The sequence below is a fragment of the Bufo bufo genome, chromosome 2 (genome assembly GCF_905171765.1).
Source record: "Bufo bufo chromosome 2, aBufBuf1.1, whole genome shotgun sequence".
Classification (NCBI taxonomy): Eukaryota; Metazoa; Chordata; class Amphibia; order Anura; family Bufonidae; genus Bufo; species Bufo bufo.
The window spans coordinates 597,615,877-597,639,161 of NC_053390.1; the positions used below are offsets into that span (position 1 = coordinate 597,615,877).

At 42.4% G+C, this 23,285-nt stretch overlaps 1 protein-coding gene across 8 annotated transcripts in view; it reads left to right on the plus strand.

Moving 5' to 3' along the window:
- CAMK2D (calcium/calmodulin dependent protein kinase II delta) overlaps positions 1-23,285 on the plus strand; it is a 420,621-nt gene that overhangs the window by 339,169 nt on the left and 58,167 nt on the right. For 4 of the 8 annotated variants that reach the window (XM_040418340.1, XM_040418343.1, XM_040418344.1 and 1 more), the window contains one exon: positions 9,269-9,494. In XM_040418340.1, coding sequence (XP_040274274.1) covers positions 9,269-9,494 — 226 coding nt within the window. Of the gene's footprint in view, positions 1-9,268; positions 11,443-23,285 lie in introns of those variants that run through there. The other 4 variants (XM_040418342.1, XM_040418347.1, XM_040418341.1 and 1 more) reach the window with 3 other exon arrangements.

Below are 23,285 nucleotides of genomic sequence, written 5' to 3' on the forward strand. Positions count from 1 at the left end.
TAAGTACAAGGACTAGAGGGACCTCCTTGTACTGACCACGATTCACACTAACGCCAGCTCCCCTGCTCCTGTATGAGGTACCACAACCACTACTCCCAAACCAGTTTGTATCCTGAACTACAACAGGCACATGGGAGGAGTGGATCTTTCAGATCAACTTCTGATGCCCTACAGTGCCACATGAAAAACAAAAGTGTGGTACAAAAAGCTGGCCGTACACATTGTACAGATGGCAATGTGTAATGCGTACGTGCTATTTCAATCTGCAGGCCACACAGGAACTTTCATTCAGTTGCAAGAGGTGGTTATCAAGGCCCTAATTTTTCAAAGCCAGGCCGGGGAGGGTCCCAGTACTTCTGGAAGTCATGGTGCCCGTGTTGTACCAAGGCAACAATTTCCAGGTCAAGTCCCTCAGACAGCAAGGAAGGGAAGGACCCAAAAAAGATGCAGGGTGTGTCACAAAAGAAGGATAAGGAAAGACACCATTTACCACTGAAAAACCTGGCCTGTGCATGCAGGAGTGTTTTAAAATCTACCACTCATCCATGGAGTATAAATTTAATTTCATCCATGATGTTCTGTGTAGTTTTACCACCCTAGATCTCTGATTTAGTCCGCATAGCTTACAGATCCACTTTTCACCAATCACTACATATTCATTTATGTGAAACACCTGTTAGGTCAAAAGTACCCTTTCCACAACTTAAAATCTTTGTACGGGGGTGCTCTTTCCAAAATGGGGTCACTTCTTGGGGTTTTTAATTTATGGGGACGTCAGGAATTTTTTTTAATGTGACATGGCACCTAAAATCCATGTCTGCCAATTCAGGCCAGCCAAATTCACATTTAGCATTTTGCCAGCTATGCACCCATACAGCAGGTAATGGGGAACACATACTAGAGTGCATTTTCTCCTTTAACCCCTTGTGAAAGTGAAAAATTGGGGTCTGCTAGTAATTTATCATTTTTACAAATGTGTGCTTTGAAATGCTTTAACAAAAAAAAATGTTTGGGTAAAAAAAAAATGGTTTGGGTAAAAGTTATAGCGTGTACAAACTATGGTACAAAAATGTGAATTTCCGCTTTTTGAAGCAGCTCTGACTTTCTGAGCACCTGTCATGTTTCCTGAGGTTCTACAATGCCCAGACAGTAGAAAACCCCCACAAATGACCCCATTTCGGAAAGTAGACACCCTAAGGAATTCGCTGATGGGCATAGTGAGTTTATAGAACTTTTTATTTTTTGTCACAAGTTAGCGGAAAATGATGATTTTTATTTTTTTTCTTACAAAGTCTCATATTCCACTAACTTGTGACAAAAAATAAAAAATTCCATGAACTCACTATGCCCATCACGAAATACCTTGGGGTGTCTTCTTTCCAAAATGGGGTCACTTGTGGGGTAGTTATACTGCCCTGGCACTTTAGGGGCCAAAATGCATGCGAAGTAGTTTGAAATCAAAATCTGTAAAAAATGGCCGGTGAAATCCGAAAGGTGCTCTTTGGAATGTGGGCCCCTTTGCCCACCTAGGCTGCAAAAAAGTGTCACACATGTGGTATTGCCGTACTCAGGAGAAGTTGGGCAATGTGTTTTGGGGTGTCATTTTACATACAGTCATGTGAAAAAATTAGGACACCCTTTGAAAGCATGTGGTTTTTTGTAACATTTTTAATAAATGGTTATTTCATCTCCGTTTCAACAATACAGAGAGATTAAAGTAATCCAACTAAACAAAGAAAACTGAAGAAAAATCTTTTCAAGATCTTCTGTAAATGTCATTCTACAAAAATGCCTATTCTAACTGAGGAAAAAGATAGGACACCCTCACATGTATTCCCTCTTAAATTGGCTCAGATCTCACACAGGTATATCACACCAGGTGCACATAATTAGTAGATCATTACTCTGCATGTTGAATGAGGCTTGCCCTATTTAAACCTCAGACATTTAGTTTGGTGTGCTCCTGACTGTTGAAGTGAGAGTGAGCACCATGGTGAGAGCAAAAGAGCTGTCAGAGGACTTCAGAAAAAAGATTGTAGCAGCCTATGAGTCTGGGAAGAGATTTAAAAAGATCTCAAAAGATTTTGAAATCAGCCATTCCACTGTCCGGAAGATAGTCTACAAGTGGAGGGCTTTCAAAACAACTGCCAACATGCCCAGGACTGGTCGCCCCAGCAAGTTCACCCCAAGAGCAGACCGCAAGATGCTAAAAGAGGTATCCAAAAACCCTAAAGTGTCATCTCGAGAACTACAGCAGGCTCTGGCTACTGTTGATGTAGAAGTACATGCCTCTACAATCAGAAAGAGACTGTACAAGTTTAACTTGCATGGGAGGTGTGCAAGGAGGAAACCTTTGCTTTCCAAGAGAAACATCGAGGCCAGACTGACATTTGCCAGCGATAAAGTTGACAAAGACCAGGACTTCTGGAATAATGTTCTTTGGACAGATGAGTCCAAAATTGAATTATTTGGACACAACAGCAGAGGACATGTTTGGCGTAAACCAAACACAGCATTCCAAGAAAAGAACCTCATACCAACTGTGAAGCATGGAGGTGGAAGTGTCATGGTTTGGGGCTGCTTTGCTGCAGCAGGACCTGGTCAGCTCACCATCATAGAATCCACGATGAATTCTACTGTGTATCAGAAGGTGCTTGAAGAACATGTGAGACCATCAGTTAGAAAATTAAAGCTGAAGCGGAACTGGACCATGCAACATGACAATGACCCAAAACATACTAGTAAATCAACCAAAGATTGGCTGAAAAAGAAGAAATGGAGAGTCCTGGAATGGCCAAGTCAAAGTCCAGATTTGAATCCCATTGAGATGCTGTGGGGTGACTTGAAAAGGGCTGTACGTGCAAGAAACCCCTCAAACATCTCACAGCTGAAAAAGTTCTGCATTGAGGAGTGGGGTAAAATTTCCTCAGACCGATGTCGAAGACTGGTAGATGGCTACAAGAACCGTCTCACTGCAGTTATTTCAGCCAAAGGAGGTAACACTCGCTATTAGGGGCAAGGGTGTCCTATCTTTTTCCTCAGTTAGAATAGGCATTTTTGTAGAATGACATTTACAGAAGATCTTGAAAAGACTTTTCTTCAGTTTTCTTTGTTTAGTCGGATTACTTTAATCTCTCTGTATTGTTGAAACGGAGATGAAATAACCATTTATTAAAAATGTTACAAAAAACCACATGCTTTCAAAGGGTGTCCTAATTTTTTCACAAGACTGTATACCCATGCTGGGTGAGATAAATATCTCGGCAAAAGACAACTTTTCCCATTTTTTTATACAAAGTTGGCATTTGACTGAGATATTTATCTCACCCAGCATGGGTATATGTAAAATGACACCCCAAAACACATTCCCCATCTTATCTTGAGTACGGCGATACCAGATGTGTGACACTTTTTTGCAGCCTAGATGCGCAAAGGGGCCCACATTCCTTTTAGGAGGGCATTTTTAGACATTTGAATCCCAGACTTCTTCTCACGCTTTAGGGCCCCTAAAATGCCAGGGCAGTATAAATACCCCACATGTGACCCCATTTTGGAAAGAAGACACCCCAAGGTATTCAATGAGGGGCATGGCGAGTTCATAGTTTTTTTTTTTTTTTGCCACAAGTTAGCGGAAATATTATTATTTTTTTTTTTTTCTCAAAGTCTCCCTTTCCGCTAACTTGGGCCAAAAATTTTAATCTTTCATGGACTCAATATGCCCCTCAGCGAATACCTTGGGGTGTCTACATTCCGAAATGGGGTCACATGTGGGGTATTTATTAGGGATGTCCCGATACCAGTATCGGTATCGGGGCCGATACCGGACATTTGCACGAGTACTTGTACTCGTGCAAATGTCGCCGATACCACGGCCGATACCTCAAGGGCCCAGATCAGCGGTGGTGGCGGCTTGTCCCATCTTCTTCCGGGCGGCGGTGGCGCAGCTCCTAGCTGATCAGCGTGTGGGCTGGACTTCTTTGCGGCAGTGTTTTAAGTCCCATGTCGACTACGCACAGACCTGGGGATGGCAGCGGATATTATCCACCTGGGGACGTGCTGGCTTGGCAGCGGCAGGAGGAGGCCGCCCTTGGCTGGGGTTCTGGATATTACCCTCACGGAGTCAGGGGACTGCAAGGAGCTGGGCCGGAGGTGGAGAGATGGCAGGAGCTGCCGGAGCCAAGGTACTGCAGTCCATTCTTATGTCTGCCAGCCACATCTGAGTCTGAGAAAGCTGGGTGACGGCCAATATGGCTGCCTCTCATCCAGAGCAGGAGTGGGAGGAGCTGGCAATGAGAACTTCAGGGAAAGTGGCTGACAACCCCTGTGACTGCTATGATGCTGTCTGCTGTGGTTGTCACCAAGGATATACCAGACTGGGAGCACTCGTACAGTCTGTGACTACTCAGTCGCCTTCATTATGCTAGCGTCGGATCTGCCTGCCAGATCCATCAAAACATATACCAACTGATGGCATTTGTCAGACGGATCAGGATCCTGATCCGTCTTACAAATGCATTGAAATGCCGGATCCGCCTTTCCGGTGTCATCCGGAAAACCGACTCTGGCATTACTTTTTTTTCTAATTTTTTGCGGTCTGACCACAATGCCGGATCCGTTTTGCCGGAACACTGGCACTGGGAGGAAGTTAAAGCTACTTCCTCCCAGGTGCATCTGCATGGCAAGGATTGCAGCAGGCCAGGTGGGTACGGTGCATGAAATGGAGGAGAAATTCAGTTAATTTTTCTCCATTTCATGTTAAAACAGACAAACAATTAATAATAAAATAAGTTTGGGGGGGGGGGGGGGGCGGAATGGGCATATAAGTGATCCCCAACCAGTGTGCCTCCAGCTGTTGCAAAACTACAACTCCCAGCATGCCCGCACAGCCAAAGGCTGTCCGGGCATGCTGGGAGTTGTAGTTTTGTCACTTTTGCAACAGCTAGAGGCACGCTGGTTGGGAAACACTGGCCCATTCTCTCCTTTCATGTGCCCATTCCCCTCCTTATATGACAGTGTTTCCCAACCAGTGTGCCTCCAGCTGTTGCAAAAGTGACAAAACTACACCTCCCAGCATGCCCAGACAGCGTTTGGCTGGGAGTTGTAGTTTTGCAACAGCTGGAGGCACATTGGTTGGGAAACACTGTTATATGCCCATTTATTAACCCTTGTACAAAAGGAAAAGTAAAGCAGTTGTCCATAGCAACCAAATTCCAGCTTTAATTTTTTTCATTGCTATCAGCAACTGCACCGCTGTTTCTTTGTACAAGGTTTGTAAATTAAATTAGAATTTGCTGTAAAAACATTACCACACCATAATTGGTATCGGTAATTGGTATCGATGAGTACTTAAATAAAAGTATCGGTACTCGTACTCGGTCTTAAAAAAATGGTATCGGGACATCCCTAGTATTTATACTGCCCTGGCATTTTAGGGGCCCTAAAGCGTGAGAAGCCTGGAATATAAATGTCTAAAAAAATTTACGCATTTGGATTCCGTGAGGGGTATGGTGAGTTCATGTGAGATTTTTTTTTTTTGACACAAGTTAGTGGAATATGAAACTTTGTAAGAAAAAAAAAAATTATTCCGCTAACTTGGGCCAAAAAAATGTCTGAATGGAGCCTTACAGGGGGGTGATCAATGACAGGGGGGTGATCAGGGAGTCTATATGGGGTGATCACCCCCCCCTGTCATTGATCACCCCCCTGTAAGGCTCCATTCAGACGTCCGTATGTTTTTTACGGATCCACGGATACATGGATCGGATCCGCAAAACACATACGGACATCTGAATGGAGCCTTACAGGGGGGTGATCAATGACAGGGGGGTGATCACCCCATATAGACTCCCTGATCACCCCCCTGTCATTGATCACCATTTTTTACGGATCCAAGGATACATGGATCGGATCCGCAAAACACGTACGGACATCTGAATGGAGCTTTACAGGGGGGTGATCAATGACAGGGGGGTGATCAGGGAGTCTATATGGGGTGATCACCCCCCTGTCATTGATCACCCCCCTGTAAGGCTCTATTCAGATGTCCGTACGTGTTTTGCGGATCCGATCCATGTATCCGTGGATCCGTAAAAAACATACGGACATCTGAATGGAGCCTTACAGGGGGATGATCAATGACAGGGGGGTGATCAATAACAGGGGGGTGATCAGGGAGTCTATATGGGGTGATCACCCCCCTGTCATTGATCACCCCCCTGTAAGGCTCCATTCAGATGTCCGTACGTGTTTTGCGGGTCCGATCCATGTATCCGTGGATCCGTAAAAAAACATACGGACGTCTGAATGGAGCCTTACAGGGGGGTGATCAGGGAGTCTATATGGGGTGATCACCCCCCTGTCATTGATCACCCCCCTGTAAGGCTCCATTCAGATGTCCGTACGTGTTTTGCGGATCCGATCCATGTATCCGTGGATACGTAGAAAACATACGGACGTCTGAATGGAGCCTTACAGGGGGGTGATCAATGACAGGGGGGTGATCAGGGAGTCTATATGGGGTGATCACCCCCCTGTAAGGCTCTTGTCAGACGTCTGTATGTGTTTTGCGGATCCTATCCGTGGATCCGTAAAAAACATACGGACGTCTGAATGGAACCTTACAGGGGGGTGATCAATGACAGGGGGGTGATCAGGGAGTCTATATGGGGTGATCACCCCCGTTATTGATCACCCCCCTGTAAGGCTCCATTCAGACGTCCGTATGTGTTTTGCGGATCCGATCCATGTATCAGTGGATCCGTAAAAAACTTACGGACGTCTGAATGGAGCCTTATAAGGGGGTGATCAATGACAGGAGGTGATCAGGGAGTCTATATGGGGTGATCAGGGGTGAATAAGGGGTTAATAAGTGACAGGGGGGGGTGTAGTGTAGTAGTGTTTGGTGCTACTTATTACTGAGCTGCCTGTGTCCTCTGGTGGTCGATCCAAGCAAAAGGGACCACCAGAGGACCAGGTAGCAGGTATATTAGACGCTGTTATCAAAATAGCATCTAATATACCTGTTAGGGGTTAAAAAAATCGCATCTCCAGCCTGCCAGCGAACGATCGCCGCTGGCAGGCTGGAGATCCACTCGCTTACCTTCCGATCCTGTGAACGCGCGCGCCTGTGTGCGCGCGTTCACAGGAAATCTCGCCTCTCGCGAGAGGACGCGTATATGCGTCAACCCAGAATAGCAGGGCCGCCGCCAGGACGCAATCCTGCGTATGGCGGTCCTGAGGCGGTTAATTGTAAATTTGGTATTTTTATATAACCATAAGGGAAAGTAATACAGTGAATAGACTTTCATCCTAGCAACCATGTGTGAAAACCGCACCGCATCTGCACTTGCTTGCGGATGCTTGCGATTTTTACGCAGCCCTATTCACTTCTATAGGGTCTGCGTTGCGTGAAAAACGCAGAATATAGATCATGCTGCGATTTTTCACGCAACGCACAAGTGATGCATGAAAATCACCGCTCATGTGCACAACCCCATAGAAATAAATGGGTCCAGATTCAGTGCGGGTGCAATGTGTTCACCTCACGCATTGCACCCGTGTGGAAAACTCGGCTGTGTGAAAGGGGCCTAACTGTTTTCCCCCAGTCCAGCTCAGGCAGTGGAAAAAAGTAACTTGGCTTGGGGAGACAATGGAGAAAGGGGGGGAAGGGGGGTGCTATAGATGTTGCCATCTCCTGAATGGTAGCAACTACAAACATGCAACTGGTCTTGTTTGAAAGCTGACATTAGCCCAAAAACAGCATTAGCCCAAGCAACAGAGGAGAAATCACTGTTAAGGCTACTTTCACATTAGCGTTCGGGGGTCCGCTTGTGTGCCTCAGTCTGGCTCCGCTTGGCCTCCGTTCCGCTCAGCAGGCGGCCACCCGAACGCAGCTTGCAGCGTTCGGGTGTCCGCCTGGCCGTGCGGAGGCAAATGGATCCGTCCAGACTTACAATGTAAGTCAATGGGGACGGATCCGTTTGAAGTTGATACAATATGGTGCAATTTTCAAACGGATCCGTTCCCCATTGACTAACTTTCACACTTAGATTTCTTTTGTGAAATATAATGCAGACTGATCCGTTCTGAACGGATACCATCGTTTGCATTATAGGAGCGGATCCGTCTGTGCAGACACCAGACGGATCCGCTCCGAACGCAAGTGTGAAAGTAGCCTTAGAAATCAAGTCGGGAATAATTGCGGGTAAAATCTGTTTTTACTTTCACTTTCAGCTGTATTCACAGCATCCCAATTTCTATAAGTGATATCTTCCCCTGTACTGAAGGTATTGCTGTCATTCTGGTATTGTCTGAAAGCTTTCAAATAATACAAAGCCCATATCTCTAGCTGGTACCAAACCAGAGATATGAACAGTTAAAGCAAAAAAATATATAAAAATGTGGCATTATCATCAATGTACTGACCCTTTTTACCACATAGTGAACACCGTAAACAAATTCCACAAAATAATGAGAAAATTGCTGTTTATCTTCCCCCTAACAATAAAATATTATTTAATACACTATATAACTCAAAATGGTTCCTAAAAAAAAAAACTACAACCAAATACTGCTAAATAAAAAATTAGAAGAAAAAATTTAAGTTATGACTGCTAAAACACAAAGGGTGAAAATATTATTGGTCCTTAAGGCTAAAATTAATGATGTCACTAAGGGGTTAAAAATGCAATAATGTCCCCTGAGTTGTGCGCCAACAAGATTTACTGCAGACACATTAAAAATCTACAATAAAAAAGTAAAATTTTTGGTAGGGTATTTCCAATTTTAACGTGACTGTTAGGCTGTAAAACTGTTTACACTTTCTTCCTCTCAATGCTTGTAAAGTCCCTTTTCAGTCTCTTTTTGGCATGTTTGTGTATTCTGGTTAATTATAGGGTAATTCTAGTGCGTAGGCGTACAGCAGTGTCTCTTCCTTTGTCTTCTGTAAATAGAGTGCTGTAGCTAAGAGGATATGCTTCCACTTTGTTTTCTTTCACTCTTTATAAACTATTTTAAGATGGTCATGTAGCTGAAGCCCTTCCATCTCTGAATGTGCTGCCATTGAAATCTATGTCCCTGATAACACCCTGCTGGATATTTGTATAAGATCCAGTACAGAAATAACTGACCATTAGGAATTTTCTGTCTAGACCTTGTTCATCCAAGGGTAAGGAACAATAAGAGATTAAGTATCAAATGTTATTTGTATTATGCATTCAGAGAGCTGAACCTTACGAGTACATTTCTTCTAATGCCTTTGTTTTTGTAGCTTTATCCAAGAGCAACAAGCCAATCCATACGATTATCCTTAACCCTCATGTTCACTTGATTGGAGAAGATGCTGCTTGCATTGCCTACATTCGACTCACCCAGTATATGGATAACATGGGGTTGCCGAAGACTATGCAATCTGAAGAAACCCGTGTGTGGCACCGCCGTGATGGAAAATGGCAGAATGTACACTTCCACCGTTCTGGGTCACCAACAATACCCAAGTAAGGACAAGCCAATTGCATTAGATATCCTTGAGACAGCAAAATATGTCATTCTGACCAACTTGAGCATATGTGCCTCCTTGTACTACATTTTCTTTCATTTCTAGCTCTAGCATTTTTCTCTTAAAGCTGATCTAATAATGCCTGTGCCCCCACCATTTGAAAACAGTCTACTGCAGATGGTGCTGACACTTCATGACTTCTTCCAATATATAAGACCACAAGTGGACACTTGCAGCATTTTTGTAACTTGGTGCTTGGATGATGGTTTGTTCTGACCAAATTATATTTGAAGACTATTCATTAAAAACAGGGAATATGAAGAAAATGCAACCCTTCCTTACATATCAAGTTGACCATCTACAGTTTGCACGTGTTCTATTCTTCTCATACTTACTTCAATGTCTCTCTCTTTCTTTCTTTTTCTTTCTCTCTCTCTCTCTCTCTCTCTCTCTCTTCCTTGTAGCTAACTCTAAGCCTTCCAAGCCTTTTATTGTAAACACTCAAGACAACTGGATGGTATCTTAGACCAACTGCATCCTTCCTGTGTGTCCTAATCACAAGTGTTTATTTGAGCACAGAATGTCTCCATGTGTAATGCTTTTGTGTGTTGTATTTTCTATATTTTCATCATGACCACACCTTACTAAGGTCCCAACAAAGGATCATACAGTACTTGCTTACACTGAAAACAATATGACTATTCCTTTGCGTCTACATATCTGACTACATACCTATCTGCCAGTGCTGATTAAAATCCAAACCTTTTTACTTTTTTGTTGATTAGTTCATGCTGGATTATTAGTAGATGAGAACCCAGGGCCTGATTTATCATATTCAAAATAATTAGTTTGGAACATATAAAGTATTTTATTAGCAAGAAAGTAATCTTATGTCAATATGCAGTAAATACCGACATTTGTAACTACTGTATTATGGTCAATAAGTGCAAGTTGGAATTTCTAGTATACGTATCTATTACACATTTGTTTATATATACACCAAGGATTTTTGTCTTATTATTATCGAGGATATCAATAACTATGAATGGGTGATGGTGGTGGATTTTGATAATAGACCAAGCAAAATTTTGCAATCAGGGTAATTTAGTGCTTTCACAAAATATGATTTTTTTTGTGTCCTCGTCCAGAATTAGAGTGAGATTTAGATATTGTGTGTTGTAATGAATGTGCATTCTAATGGTTATGTTACACAAAATAGCAAGCAATCTACTGTATGCAAGAAGAGAAATAATTCTCATAGTAATTACGTAGAACTTTATACTTATCCAATGTACAATACAGCCCATACTATATTGGCCTTGTGAATGATATTGTAGGAAGATAATGAAAATTTTTCTATAGAAGTGCAATTTAATATGCCCATGTACTCTATTGGTTATGTTTTGTAGTCATGTAGTAATATTCATACTGCTACATACATCTGTATGTTCAATTCCATTTTTCAATTTCTCTCTAGCGGCGGTTAACTTCACGCATGCATAAGACATTTTCATCCTTTTTTTTTTTTTTTTTTTTTTTTGTCCACCGCATAGTCTTTTAAATTTATATTATTAAACCTCTTTAAAATGTTAATGTTGTTGAATATTGGATGTATTGCTAGTATGCTATTGAGCATTTCATTTTCTACCATATGTAATCCAAATGTGTTGAGCCATTTAAACCTGCCAATTTAATTCTGTGGAAGAAATGTATTTTTTTCTGTACATCTTTAGTCTAGAAGTGGTTCCACTGTTAGCATTTAGATATAGTGCATGATGTAACGTTCTTATTTTTTACTTTTCATTTAAGTATAGCATGGTATGCGGATATAGTACCGTAGATCAACTCTGTCTTCCACAAAACCATGTGAGATTAGGTAGCACCATGGTGGTTTTATTTTATCATCTTTTGTAATGTTGCAATATATTGTACCAATGAACACCATGTATATATTTCTTGCCATAAAATAACGGATATAATTAAAGTAACAATAAAATTGTGTTTTCTGTTGCAGTTGTGTGTTTGTATTTGGTCATATTTTGCTTACTGTAAAATGTCAGATTTACTGTAGACACATGGGAAAGCCGTAAAACATATTTTGTATCTGAACAAAATAATTTACACAAAGGTAGCATGTTTTAATGCTTATCAATACATAAATGTGCTGCTCATTATCGCAACATATCTTTATAGCAATTGAAGCTTAAAGAGGACCTGTCACCACTCCTGACATGCCTGTTTTAATAGCTACATGCATTCCACACATACTAACAATTCTGGAACATCTATTCTTATGGCTCTATGTTGTGTCATTCCTTTAATATTTCTACTAGAAGTTATGAATGAATTGCCAGCAGTCTGCAGTAAGGGTACAGAGGGGTGACAACCAGTTTTGGGGGGGCTGTACCTGCACATTCTGACAATGACAGCACTGATTGGATAGAGTAAGTCTGTGCAAGTACACCCCCCCAAATGGTTACCTCCCCTCTGTACCCTTACTGAAGGCTAATAGCAATTCATTCATAACTTCTAGTAGAAGTAATAGAGGAATGGCACAACATACATACATAAGAATGGATGCTCCAGAATTATTGTTACATGGGAAATGTATGAAGCTATTAAAACAGTCATGTCAGGAGTGGTGACGGGTCCTCTTTAATTTACCTGATACTGAGCTCTAAATCCCTGGACATAGCTGCAGGAAAGGCTTAAGGCTCATTTACACTGCCCAATTTTGGTCAGATTATCAAGAATGATCATTCCTAAAAATGTTTGTTTCCAATAATCTGGTTGTGTAAAAGTGACAGATCACCCAATGAATGATCAAAATGCTTGTTGATCAGGTGAAATAATGCTCAATCACCAACATGTTTGGGGAGCTGATTGTGCTGTGTAAGCAGTACTCTGCTGCCCAAAAACAGTGAATTTGTATGAAGATGTGTGATGATCAGTGCATGTAAATGCAGCTCCTCACCTCCACTTATGAGCAGACAATTGCTGGGAAGGAACGCTTCTTTCCCGATAATTGTCTGCTTTACTGCGTACTAGTTACACTTACACTCAGTATTAGAACAATAGGCTTCCCCTACTGGCGGTTGCTGGCAGACAAATTTTATTTGCTGTAGCTTTGGAGATTTTATCATGTACAGTATACAGGGTATTTGGGACTTACGTAGCTACAACCATTATAAACGTCTATAACACTTTAAACTCGTACGATATCACAGAAGATGTTATCTGCCTTCTTTAACTAAAAGGCCCTTTACACAGGCCAAGAATCCTAAAGATAATCGCTAATGAGCGAGTATCTGGCATTATACATGTACTGCTAATTGCAGTACATTTACAGTACTGTTTGCGCATACACAAAAATCGTTGTTTGCCGGAAACAGATTGTGCTGTAAGGGACTGCATTAGCAATCTCTTCTCTGAAGGAGATTGCTGCATGTAAATTCAGAGGTCTCCTCCACCAGCGAGCTGGAGATTGTCGGGAAGGAATGCTTCCTTCCCAACAATCTGCTGCTCTTTCATCCCTCTTAAAGGGACCTTACTGGTTGCACCAAGTTACATCCTAAAACTCTACTATAATTTAATGTTAATGTTGTATACTCCTGTTTGGGACATTTTTCCCATTCAGCTGAAACAGCGGGGATATTTTTTTAACACAACTTTGTTTCGATTTTATTCACTAGTTTCAATATTTTAACCCAGTGAGTGTGTAGAGGCATTTAACCTTTCATACTGAATAAGAAAGTATATTCATACAGCACCTCCTAAAGGGTTTCTCCAAAGGGTGAGAGAGTATAAGCTGGCAGTCTATGCAGATATGTTAATATTTTTATAAATTTAGAAATGTTAGGAATTATTTTTAAAAATAAAAAAATTAAAATTTCACATCTACATAACTATCCAGACCCTTTGCTATGAAATTTAGCTCTAGGGGCCTCTTATTTCTCTTGATCACCATTGAGATATTTCAACACCTTGATTGAAGTCCACCTGTAGTAAATTTAGTTGCTTGTGCATGATTTGGAAAAACACACCCCTGTCTGTAATAAGTTTCTCACAGCTGACAATGCATATTAGAGCTAAAACCAATCTATTAGGAGGAAAGAACTGCCTTTTGAGTCCAGAGACAGCATTGTGTGGAGGTACAGATCTGGATGGAGTGCAAAAAAAAATTCTGCTGCACTGAAAGTTCCCTAGAGCACAGTGGCCGCCATATTTCTTAAATGGTAGAAGTTTGGAACAACCAGGACTCATACTGGTCTGAAGGTTTACCTTACAACAAGACAATGACCCTAAGCAAACAGCCAAGGCAGAGCAGTGACATAGGAACAAATTTGTGGGAACATAGAGGTAAAACATAAATAGAAAACGGATGAAACCAAACCTATATAATTAAACATGCATAATGTGAATAATATGGGTACACACAGCATTGTATGAAGGGGTAAATGATATACAATAGTATAGGTGAAAGTGGAGATAGACATACAGTTGTGTTCAAAATAATAGCAGTTAGACATCACTAACCTGATCAATCACAGTTTTTTTAGAAATGATATTTCTACATAGCCAATAATTTACTAGCAGGCATAGTAGAGTAATAGAAATCCTACAGACACAACAGTCATGCGATGCATGCTGCTGATTCTCTGTAATTCAATCACTTATTGAAAAGGGCATGTTCAAAATAATAGTGTGGAATTTAATTAGTGAGGTCATTCATTAATTGAAAAACAGGTGGCAATTATTGCCCTTAGTTAAGAAAGGCAGCAAATATTGTACATGCTGGTTACAGTGCATTTCTCTCTGAAACTGAGTAAAATGAGTCGTTCCAGACATTGTTCAGAAGAACAGTGTACCTTGATTAAAAAGTTGATTGGAGAGGGGAAAACATATAAAGAAGTGCAGAAATGATAGGCTGCTCGGCTAAAATGATTGCAAATGCTTTAAAATGGCAACCAAAAGCTGAAAGACGTGGAAGAAAACGAAAAACTACCATTCGAATGGATAGAAGAATAGTCAAAATGGCAATGACTGAGCCAACAATCAGCTCTAGGAAGATCAAAGAAGGTCTAAAGTTACCTGTGAGTACTGTTACAATTAGAAGACGCCTATGTAAAGCCAAGCTATCTGCAAGAAACCCCCGCAAAGTCCCACTGTTGAAAAAAAGACATGTGCGGAAGAGGTTACAATTTGTCAAAGAGCACATTGACTGGCCTAAAGAGACATTTTGTGGACTAATGAAAGTAAGATTGTTCTTTTTGGGTCTAGTGGCCGGAGACAGTTTGTCAGACGACCCCCAAACACTGAATTCAAGCCACAGTACACTCTGAAGACAGTGAAGCATGGTGGCACAAGCATCATGATATGGGGATGTTTCTCATACTACGGTGTTGGGCCTATTTATCGAATACCAGGTATCATGGATCAGTTTGGATACATCAGAATACTTGAAGAGCTCATGCTGCCTTATGCTGAAGAGGAAATGCCCTTGAAATGTGTGTTCCAACAAGACAACGACCCCAAACACACCAGTAAACGTGCAACATGTTGGTTCCAGACCAACAAGATTGACGTTATGGAGTGACCATCCCAATCCCCGGATCTTAATCCTATAGAAAACTTGTGGGGTGACATCAAAAATGCTAACATTTTTCAGTTTATATAGTGAATGTTTGCGTTTGTAAAGAAGAATACAAACACTGCTATTTTTTTGAACACTCTAATATTCACTTATCAATTTTTTTTGAGGAATAACACACATTTGATATATTTTTCTTCATGTTTTGATTTGTAATAGTATGTGTAGTGTTCCCAATGCATTTGTGTGTATGGAAATAAAAGCTATTAGAAGGATTTTGAGCTTTATTCACTTTTTTAAACACACTGCTATTATTTTGAACACAACTGTATGGGCCATACCGGAAATTTTGAGAATCCAGATGGATATGGATGAGACATTTAGAGGGTATGGAGATCCATGTTAGGACGACCATAGTTTCAGAAACCTAATATGAGAGTGTTTCCCTGCTAGAAATCGCGTACATATGGCATACCTGTTTAACTTTATTGATCCAATCTTGAACAGAAGGGAATGATGTCTGAAACCAATGAAGAGTAATCGGACATTTTGCCGTTGCTAGTAGTAGGATGACTAGATTGTTCTTGGAGGGGCGATTAATGTCAAAAGGTTTAGTGAGGAGTTCCTCTGTTGACAATGTAAACATAAGAATACCGATCTGGCCAGAAATTTAGGGCTGTACAGTACCACCGCATATGGGACAGGGAATCTACTTGAGCATCACAACAGCAGAAAAGGGGTAAGTCTATCAGGTTACAGTGCTAAGAGTTCGGGAGTTGTGTACCAATGGGAAATCAATTTACAGGTGTTTTCCTGTAACAAAACACATTTGGAAAATCCATGTGAGAAAGAGAGTATAGATTTCACCTCTGAATCAGAGAAGGTCATATTCAGCTCTTTCTCCCCAGAAAGAAGATATAAAGGCTTGCTTCCTAGATTTGGGAAGACAATTATATTCTAAAAATAGGATACTATGCAGAGGGGTGTCTATGGTGCTAGCAGCAGGCTTTCAAAGAGGGTTGGATCACGTTTGTAACTAAATCTATCAGTAAATTGATTGCATTCCTGTAAGATATGTGTGCGATATAGAAAGGAGTGGAAGTCACACATCTCTCATTGGCAGGTAGGAACCGTATTGAGGAAATATATAACCGTTGCTGAATAAATTGGATTGGAATTGTAAGAGTGAGCCTAAGACAGGAAGAGTTGCTTTTGGTAAAAGAAGATGGCTTAGCAGTTGTAAACTTTATTTCTTGGCTGTGTATCTGGCACCCCTAGTCAAATGGAAGAGCTATGGGTATTTGCCTATGATTTGTCATCAAAAATGTACCTATTGTTTAAATCATGTTTTTAAAGAACTTCTGGTGATTGTTTTAAATTTTTCATGCCAATATCTATATTTAAACAAAAAACATAAAATCCTGCAGTTTTTACACTGCCTATTAAGCCTAATGATAGGCGCCACTTCTTGGTCTATACATATCACTTTACTGCAGTTACCTGCTTATCTAATATATATAAAGCTGAGTGTATGGTATGTATGTGTGTATGTCCGCTATAGGAATCTGCACCGTCGCATTTACAATCACGAAATTTGGCACACAGCTACATCAGGTGTCCGGGAAGGTTTTAGACCAGGACGTACCGTTCCTGAGATATTCCCAAAAAATGCATTAGCCAATAGAAGCTTGGTCACATGACGATTATCAGCCAATAGAAACTCACAGGTCCTCCAGCCTCCACATTCAGTTTTACTCCAGGTTTCCATAGCAACCCAGCCATTTATCTTCACTGCTGTAGGACAGCTTTAACCACCTCCGGACCGCCTAACGCAGATTCGCGTTTCGGAGGTGGCAGCGCTGCGCACAGTCACGCATATACGCGTCATCTCGCGAGACGCGAGATTTCGCTCAAAGCCGGCCCGCGCATGCGCATCGCGGGCCGGCAAAAGTTAAAGAACAAGTTCGTCACCAGCCTGCCAGCAACGATCATTGGCTGGCAGGCTGGCGATTTTCAAAAAATCCAATCGCAAGCCATATAGCAGATCATATTAGTAAATATGATCTGTTATATGGCTTCTCTGCTCCTCTGCTGGTCCTTTTCGTCGGTTGGATCCAGCAGAGGAGCAGACTGAACTGTGAGTAGCACCAAACACTTCACTGTAGCCCCAGATCACCCCCCTGCACCCCAATTAACCCTTTGATCACCCCTTTGATCGCCCCTGTCAATCACTAGTGAAAGGAAAAAAAGTGATCAGTGTAAACTGTCACTTTTTTTTTTTCACTAGTATTGGCTGTTAGGTTTTAGGGATAGTTTAGGCCCCTTGGTTAGGTAGTTTAGCGTGAGTTAGCGCCCAGCCCACCGCACCGCAGTCACTTATTCGCTGTTTAGCGTATCGCTAATCAGCATTTGTACTTTTATAGTATCTGTAAGTGATCAAAACTGATCACGGTCAGATCTATAATTGTATTAGTGTCACCTTAGCTCGCCCTCCACCCAAAACGCAGTGTTTGCCCGATCAGGCCTGATCGGTCGCCCACACGTGCGTTCACCCACGCCTGCCCCACCGCAGTGACAAAAAATATATTTTTTTTTGATCACTGCACATTCATTTTACACGCACTGCGGCGATAAAAAAATCAGTTTTGATATTTTTTATCAACCGCAGCGGCCTCCGGTACTTCGCTAGCCTCCCCTTTGTAAGACAGGCTTGCTTTTTTTCTTGGGTAGTCTCAGGGAATACCCCTAAATTTAGTAGTCCAAAATGTCAAACAGGGGGTATTCTTCTGAAGAGGCCTACAGGATTCTGACCCAGTCGGATGAGTAATGGGAACCCTCATCTGACGAATCTAGCGGGTCAGAATATGAACCTGTAGAAAGCAGTGGCTCTCTGACCCAAAGTTCGGACGAGGAGGTGGAGGTCCCTGATAGCACCAGGCGTACCAGGCCCCGTGTCGCTAGACCACAGGTTGTGCAGGATCCGCTTCAAGAGCAGCAGAGTGGGGCTGTCGCTGCCGGATCTCGTGGTGAGGCATACACCAGCAGCGCAGCCCTCCCTGGACCTAGTACCAGCACTGCCGTACAACATGGTGACGTGGCGAGCACCAGAAGGGCAGTTGAAGGTGGCCTGTGCAGTAGTTACCCGGTCGCAGCCACCGCACAGACAGGCCCGTAGAGCCCCTAGAATCCCTGAGGTGCTGGCAAACCCTGATTGGCAGTCACCAACTTCAGCCACACCATTAGTTCCCCCTTTCACCGCCCAGTCTGGAGTTCGGGTTGAGACGGCTCAAATCGGTTCGGCCCTGGGATTTTTTGAGCTGTTCTTGACTGCGGAGCTCTTGGACTTAGTCGTGGCAGAGACAAACCGGTATGCCACACAATTTATATCCGCCAACCCGGGAAGCTTTTATGCCCAGCCTTTCCGGTGGAAACCAGTCCAAGTTTCCGAAATTAAATTTTTTTTGGGCCTTCTCCTCAACATGGGTCTAACTAAAAAGCATGAATTGCGGTCATATTGGTCCATGAACCCGATTCATCACATGCCCATGTTCTCTGCTGCTATGTCCAGGGCACGATTTGAGGCCATCCTCCGTTTCCTGCATTTTAGCGACAACACCACCTCCCGTCCCAGAGGCCACCCAGCTTTTGACCGGCTCCACAAAATTCGGCCCCTCATAGACCACTTCAACCAGAAATTTGCAGATTTGTATCCCCCCGAGCAAAACATCTGCGTAGACGAGTCCCTAATACATTTTACCGGGCGCCTTGGCTTCAAACAATACATCCCAAGCAAGCGTGCCCGGTATGGGGTCAAATTGTATAAGCTCTGTGAAAGGGCCACAGGCTATACCCACAAATTTCGGATCTATGAGGGAAAAGATCAGACCCTGGAGCCGGTCGGTTGCCCTGACTACCTGGGGAGCAGTGGGAAGACAGTCTGGGACTTGGTGGGGTTATTTGGCAAGGGGTACCATCTTTATGTGGACAATTTCTACACAAGTGTGGCCCTCTTTAGGCATTTGTTTCTAGAACGGATTTGCGCCTGTGGCACCGCGCGAACTAGTCGCGTGGGCTTCCCCCAACTGCTTGTAACCACCCGTCTTGCAAGGGGGGAGAGGGCTGCCTTGTGTAACGAAGAACTGCTCGCGGTGAAATGGAGAGACAAGCGTGACATTTACATGCTCTCCTCCATTCACGCAGACACGACAATACAAATTGAGCGAGCAACCCGTGTCATTGAAAAGCCCCTCTGTGTCCACGACTATAATGCGCTCATGGAAGGGGTGGACTTCAATGACCAGATGTTGTCAACGTATTTAGTTTCCCGCAGAACCAGACGCTGGTATAAGAAGGTGTCTGTATATTTAATTCAATTGGCGCTGTATAATAGTTTTGTTCTCTACAGTAAGGCTGGGAGAACACGATCCTTCCTCAAATTCCAGGAAGAGATCATCGAGAACCTCCTGGAGGTTCCGTGGCCCCATCCACCAGTGTAGTTAGCCGTCTACACGAGCGACATTTCCCCAGTGTCGTTCCTGGTACCTCAACCCCTCAACCCAACCGTCACCCCGAAAAAGATGTTGTGTCTGTAGCAGGAGTGGAATAAGGCGTGACACCCGCTATTTCTGTCCTGACTGTCCTGACCACCCCGCCCTATGCTATGGAGAGTGTTTCCGGAAGTACCACACACAGGTACACTTAGCATAGGGATTGCATCTCACAGGACAGGCACACAGGGCTATTAGGGCCCTTTTACTCACAGCTGCTGCAAACCTCTCCTTTCACCTGGGATAAAGTGCATAACGTACTTCGCCACATCTTTGGGCGATTTGCGCTTTGCACATTGTCACATGGGGAAGGAGAGGTTTGTTCTATAAAGGTAAAAAAAAACTAAACAAAAAAAAAAATACCGGTAAGTAAAAAAGTTAACGTTCAGTTAAAAAAGTTAAAAAAAAAGTTTATATGTTCTGTTCAAAAGTTAATAAATTTATTGCGTTGCGGCCTGGTTTTTTCTTTTTTGTTTTGTTTTTACCTTCCAGGTGGACCAACCGATCGACTAGCTGCAGCACTGATGTGCATTCGGACAGAAGCATTGCGCTGCTGTCAGATTACACGCAAGTCGGTGTATGCGGCGCTGCAAGACGAGATTTCTCCTCTGCAGTAAAAGATACGTTTGCCGAGGCATATGAGCTGAGGAGGTGGCGGTGTTCATATACTTTGGCAAACACTTTGTATATATATAAAAAAAAAAATCCCGGCAATGATTTATTCATCCACATCGATTGATGTGAATGGAGAAATCTGGTTTGCCAGGGCATACGAGCTAAGTGGGTATGGATGTTGGGCGGAGCTGCTATGTCCTGGCAGACGCCTTTCCCCTCCTTTTTTCTTTTTTTGGCAGAGATTTTTTCATCCACATTGATCGATGCGAATGAAGAAATCTGTGCCGTTCATTTTTTGCTTTCAGCCCAGAGGCTGAACGGAAAAAAAAAATCTCATTACCTGTATGCTCAATATAAGGAGAATAGCAGAAACTCCTAATGCTGGGCATACATGTAATGATTGCGGAGACCCTCAAATGCCAGGGCAGTACAAACACCCCACAAATAACACCATTTTGGAAAGAAGACACCCCAAGGTATTCGCTGAGGGGCATATTGAGTCCATGAAAGATTGAAATTTTTGTCCCAAGTTAGCGGAAAGGGAGACTTTGTGAGAAAAAAATCAATTTCCGCTAACTTGTGGCAAAATTTTTTTTTTTCTATGAACTCGCCATGCCCCTCATTGAATACCTTGGGGTGTCTTCTTTCCAAAATGGGGTCACATGTGGGGTATTTATACTGCCCTGGCATTTTAGGGGCCCCAAAGCGTGAGAAGAAGTCTGGTATCCAAATGTTTAAAAATGCCCTCCTAAAAGGAATTTGGGCACCTTTGCCCACCTAGGCTGCAAAAAAGTGTCACACATGTGGTATCTCCGTATTCAGGAGAAGTTGGGGAATGTGTTTTGGGGTGTCATTTTACATATACCCATGCTGGGTGAGAGAAATATCTTGGTCAAATGCCAACTTTGTATAAAAAAATGGGAAAAGTTGTCTTTTGCCAAGATATTTCTCTCACCCAGCATGGGTATATGTAAAATGACACCCCAAAACACATTCCGCAACTTCTCCTGAATACGGAGATACCACATGTGTGACACTTTTTTGCAGCCTAGGTGGGCAAAGGGGCCCACATTCCAAAGAGCACCTTTCGGATTTCACAGGTCATTTACCTACTTACCACACATTTGGGCCCCTAGAATGCCAGGGCAGTATAACTACCCCACAAGTGACCCCATTTTGGAAAGAAGACACCCCAAGGTATTCGCTGTTGGGCATAGCGAGTTCATAGAATTTTTTATTTTTTGTCACAAGTTAGTGGAAAATGATGATTTTTTTATATTTTTTTATTTCTTACAAAGTCTCATATTCCACTAACTTGTGACAAAAAATAAAAAATTCTAGGAACTCGCCATGCCCCTCATGGAATACCTTGGGGTGTCTTCTTTCCAAAATGTGGTCACTTGTGGGGTAGTTATACTGCCCTGGCATTCTAGGGGCCCAAATGTGTGGTAAGGAGTTTGAAATCAAATTCTGTAAAAAATGACCAGTGAAATCCGAAAGGTGCTCTTTGGAATGTGGGCCCCTTTGCCCACCTAGGCTGCAAAAAAGTACCACACATGTGGTATCTCCGTATTCAGGAGAAGTTGGGGAATGTGTTTTGGGGTGTCATTTTACATATAACCATGCTGGGTGAGAGAAATATCTTGGCAAAAGACAACTTTTCCCATTTTTTTATACAAAGTTGGCATTTGACCAAGATATTTATCTCACCCAGCATGGGTATATGTAAAATGACACACCAAAACACATTCCCCAACTTCTCCTGAATACGGAGATACCACATGTGTGACACTTTTTTGCAGCCTAGGTGGGCAAAGGGGCCCATATTCCAAAGAGCACCTTTCGGATTTCACTGGTCATTTTTTACAGAATTTGATTTCAAACTCCTTACCACACATTTTGGCCCCTAGAATGCCAGGGCAGTATAACTACCCCACAAGTGACCCCATTTTGGAAAGAAGACACCCCAAGGTATTCCATGAGGGGCATGGCGAGTTCCTAGAATTTTTTATTTTTTGTCACAAGTTAGTGGAATATGAGACTTTGTAAGAAAAAAAAATAAAAATCATCATTTTCCGCTAACTTGTGACAAAAAATAAAAAGTTCTATGAACTCACTATGGCCATCAGCGAATACCTTAGGGTGTCTACTTTCATAAATGGGGTCATTTGTGGGGTGTTTGTACTGTCTGGGCATTGTAGAACCTCAGGAAACATGACAGGTGCTCAGAAAGTCAGAGCTGCTTCAAAAAGCGGAAATTCACATTTTTGTACCATAGTTTGTAAACGCTATAACTTTTACCCAAACCATTTTTTTTTTACCCAAACATTTTTTTTTTATCAAAGACATGTAGAACAATAAATTTAGAGCAAAATTTATATATGGATGTCGTTTTTTTTTTGCAAAATTTTACAACTGAAAGTGAAAAATGTATTTTTTTTCCAAAAAAATCGTTAAATTTCGATTAATAACAAAAAAAGTAAAAATGTCAGCAGCAACTAAATACCACCAAATGAAAGCTCTATTAGTGAGAAGAAAAGGAGGTAAAATTCATTTGGGTGGTAAGTTGCATGACCGAGCAATAAACGGTGAAAGTAGTGTAGGTCAGAAGTGTAAAAAGTGGCCTGGTCTTTCAGGGTGTTTAAGCACTGGGGGCTGAGGTGGTTAAAGGAAATCTGTCACCAGGATAATCGCTATTGAAGTAAAGCCATGGCCTAATAGCACTTAGTACCTTATTTCAAGATGTGCCTTTGTTCCAGCAATAGATGTTTTTATCCTCTGAAAATCCAGTTTTTTTGGTATGCAAATGAACCAGTAAGGTACCCAGAGGGGCGTCACTCTTGCAGGAAGGAGCCCAGATATGCCCCCTGCCACAATGTGTCCACCCTCAAAATACATAAAACCCCGCCCACAGATCCCGCTAAGTCACGCCCCTTATGCAGTTAGGCCACGACCCCTCCCACTCCTCAGCCAACTGAGATTGAAAAAATGAAGTTAAAAATCAATCTGTAGGTCCCGCTAAGCCACGCCCCGAGCT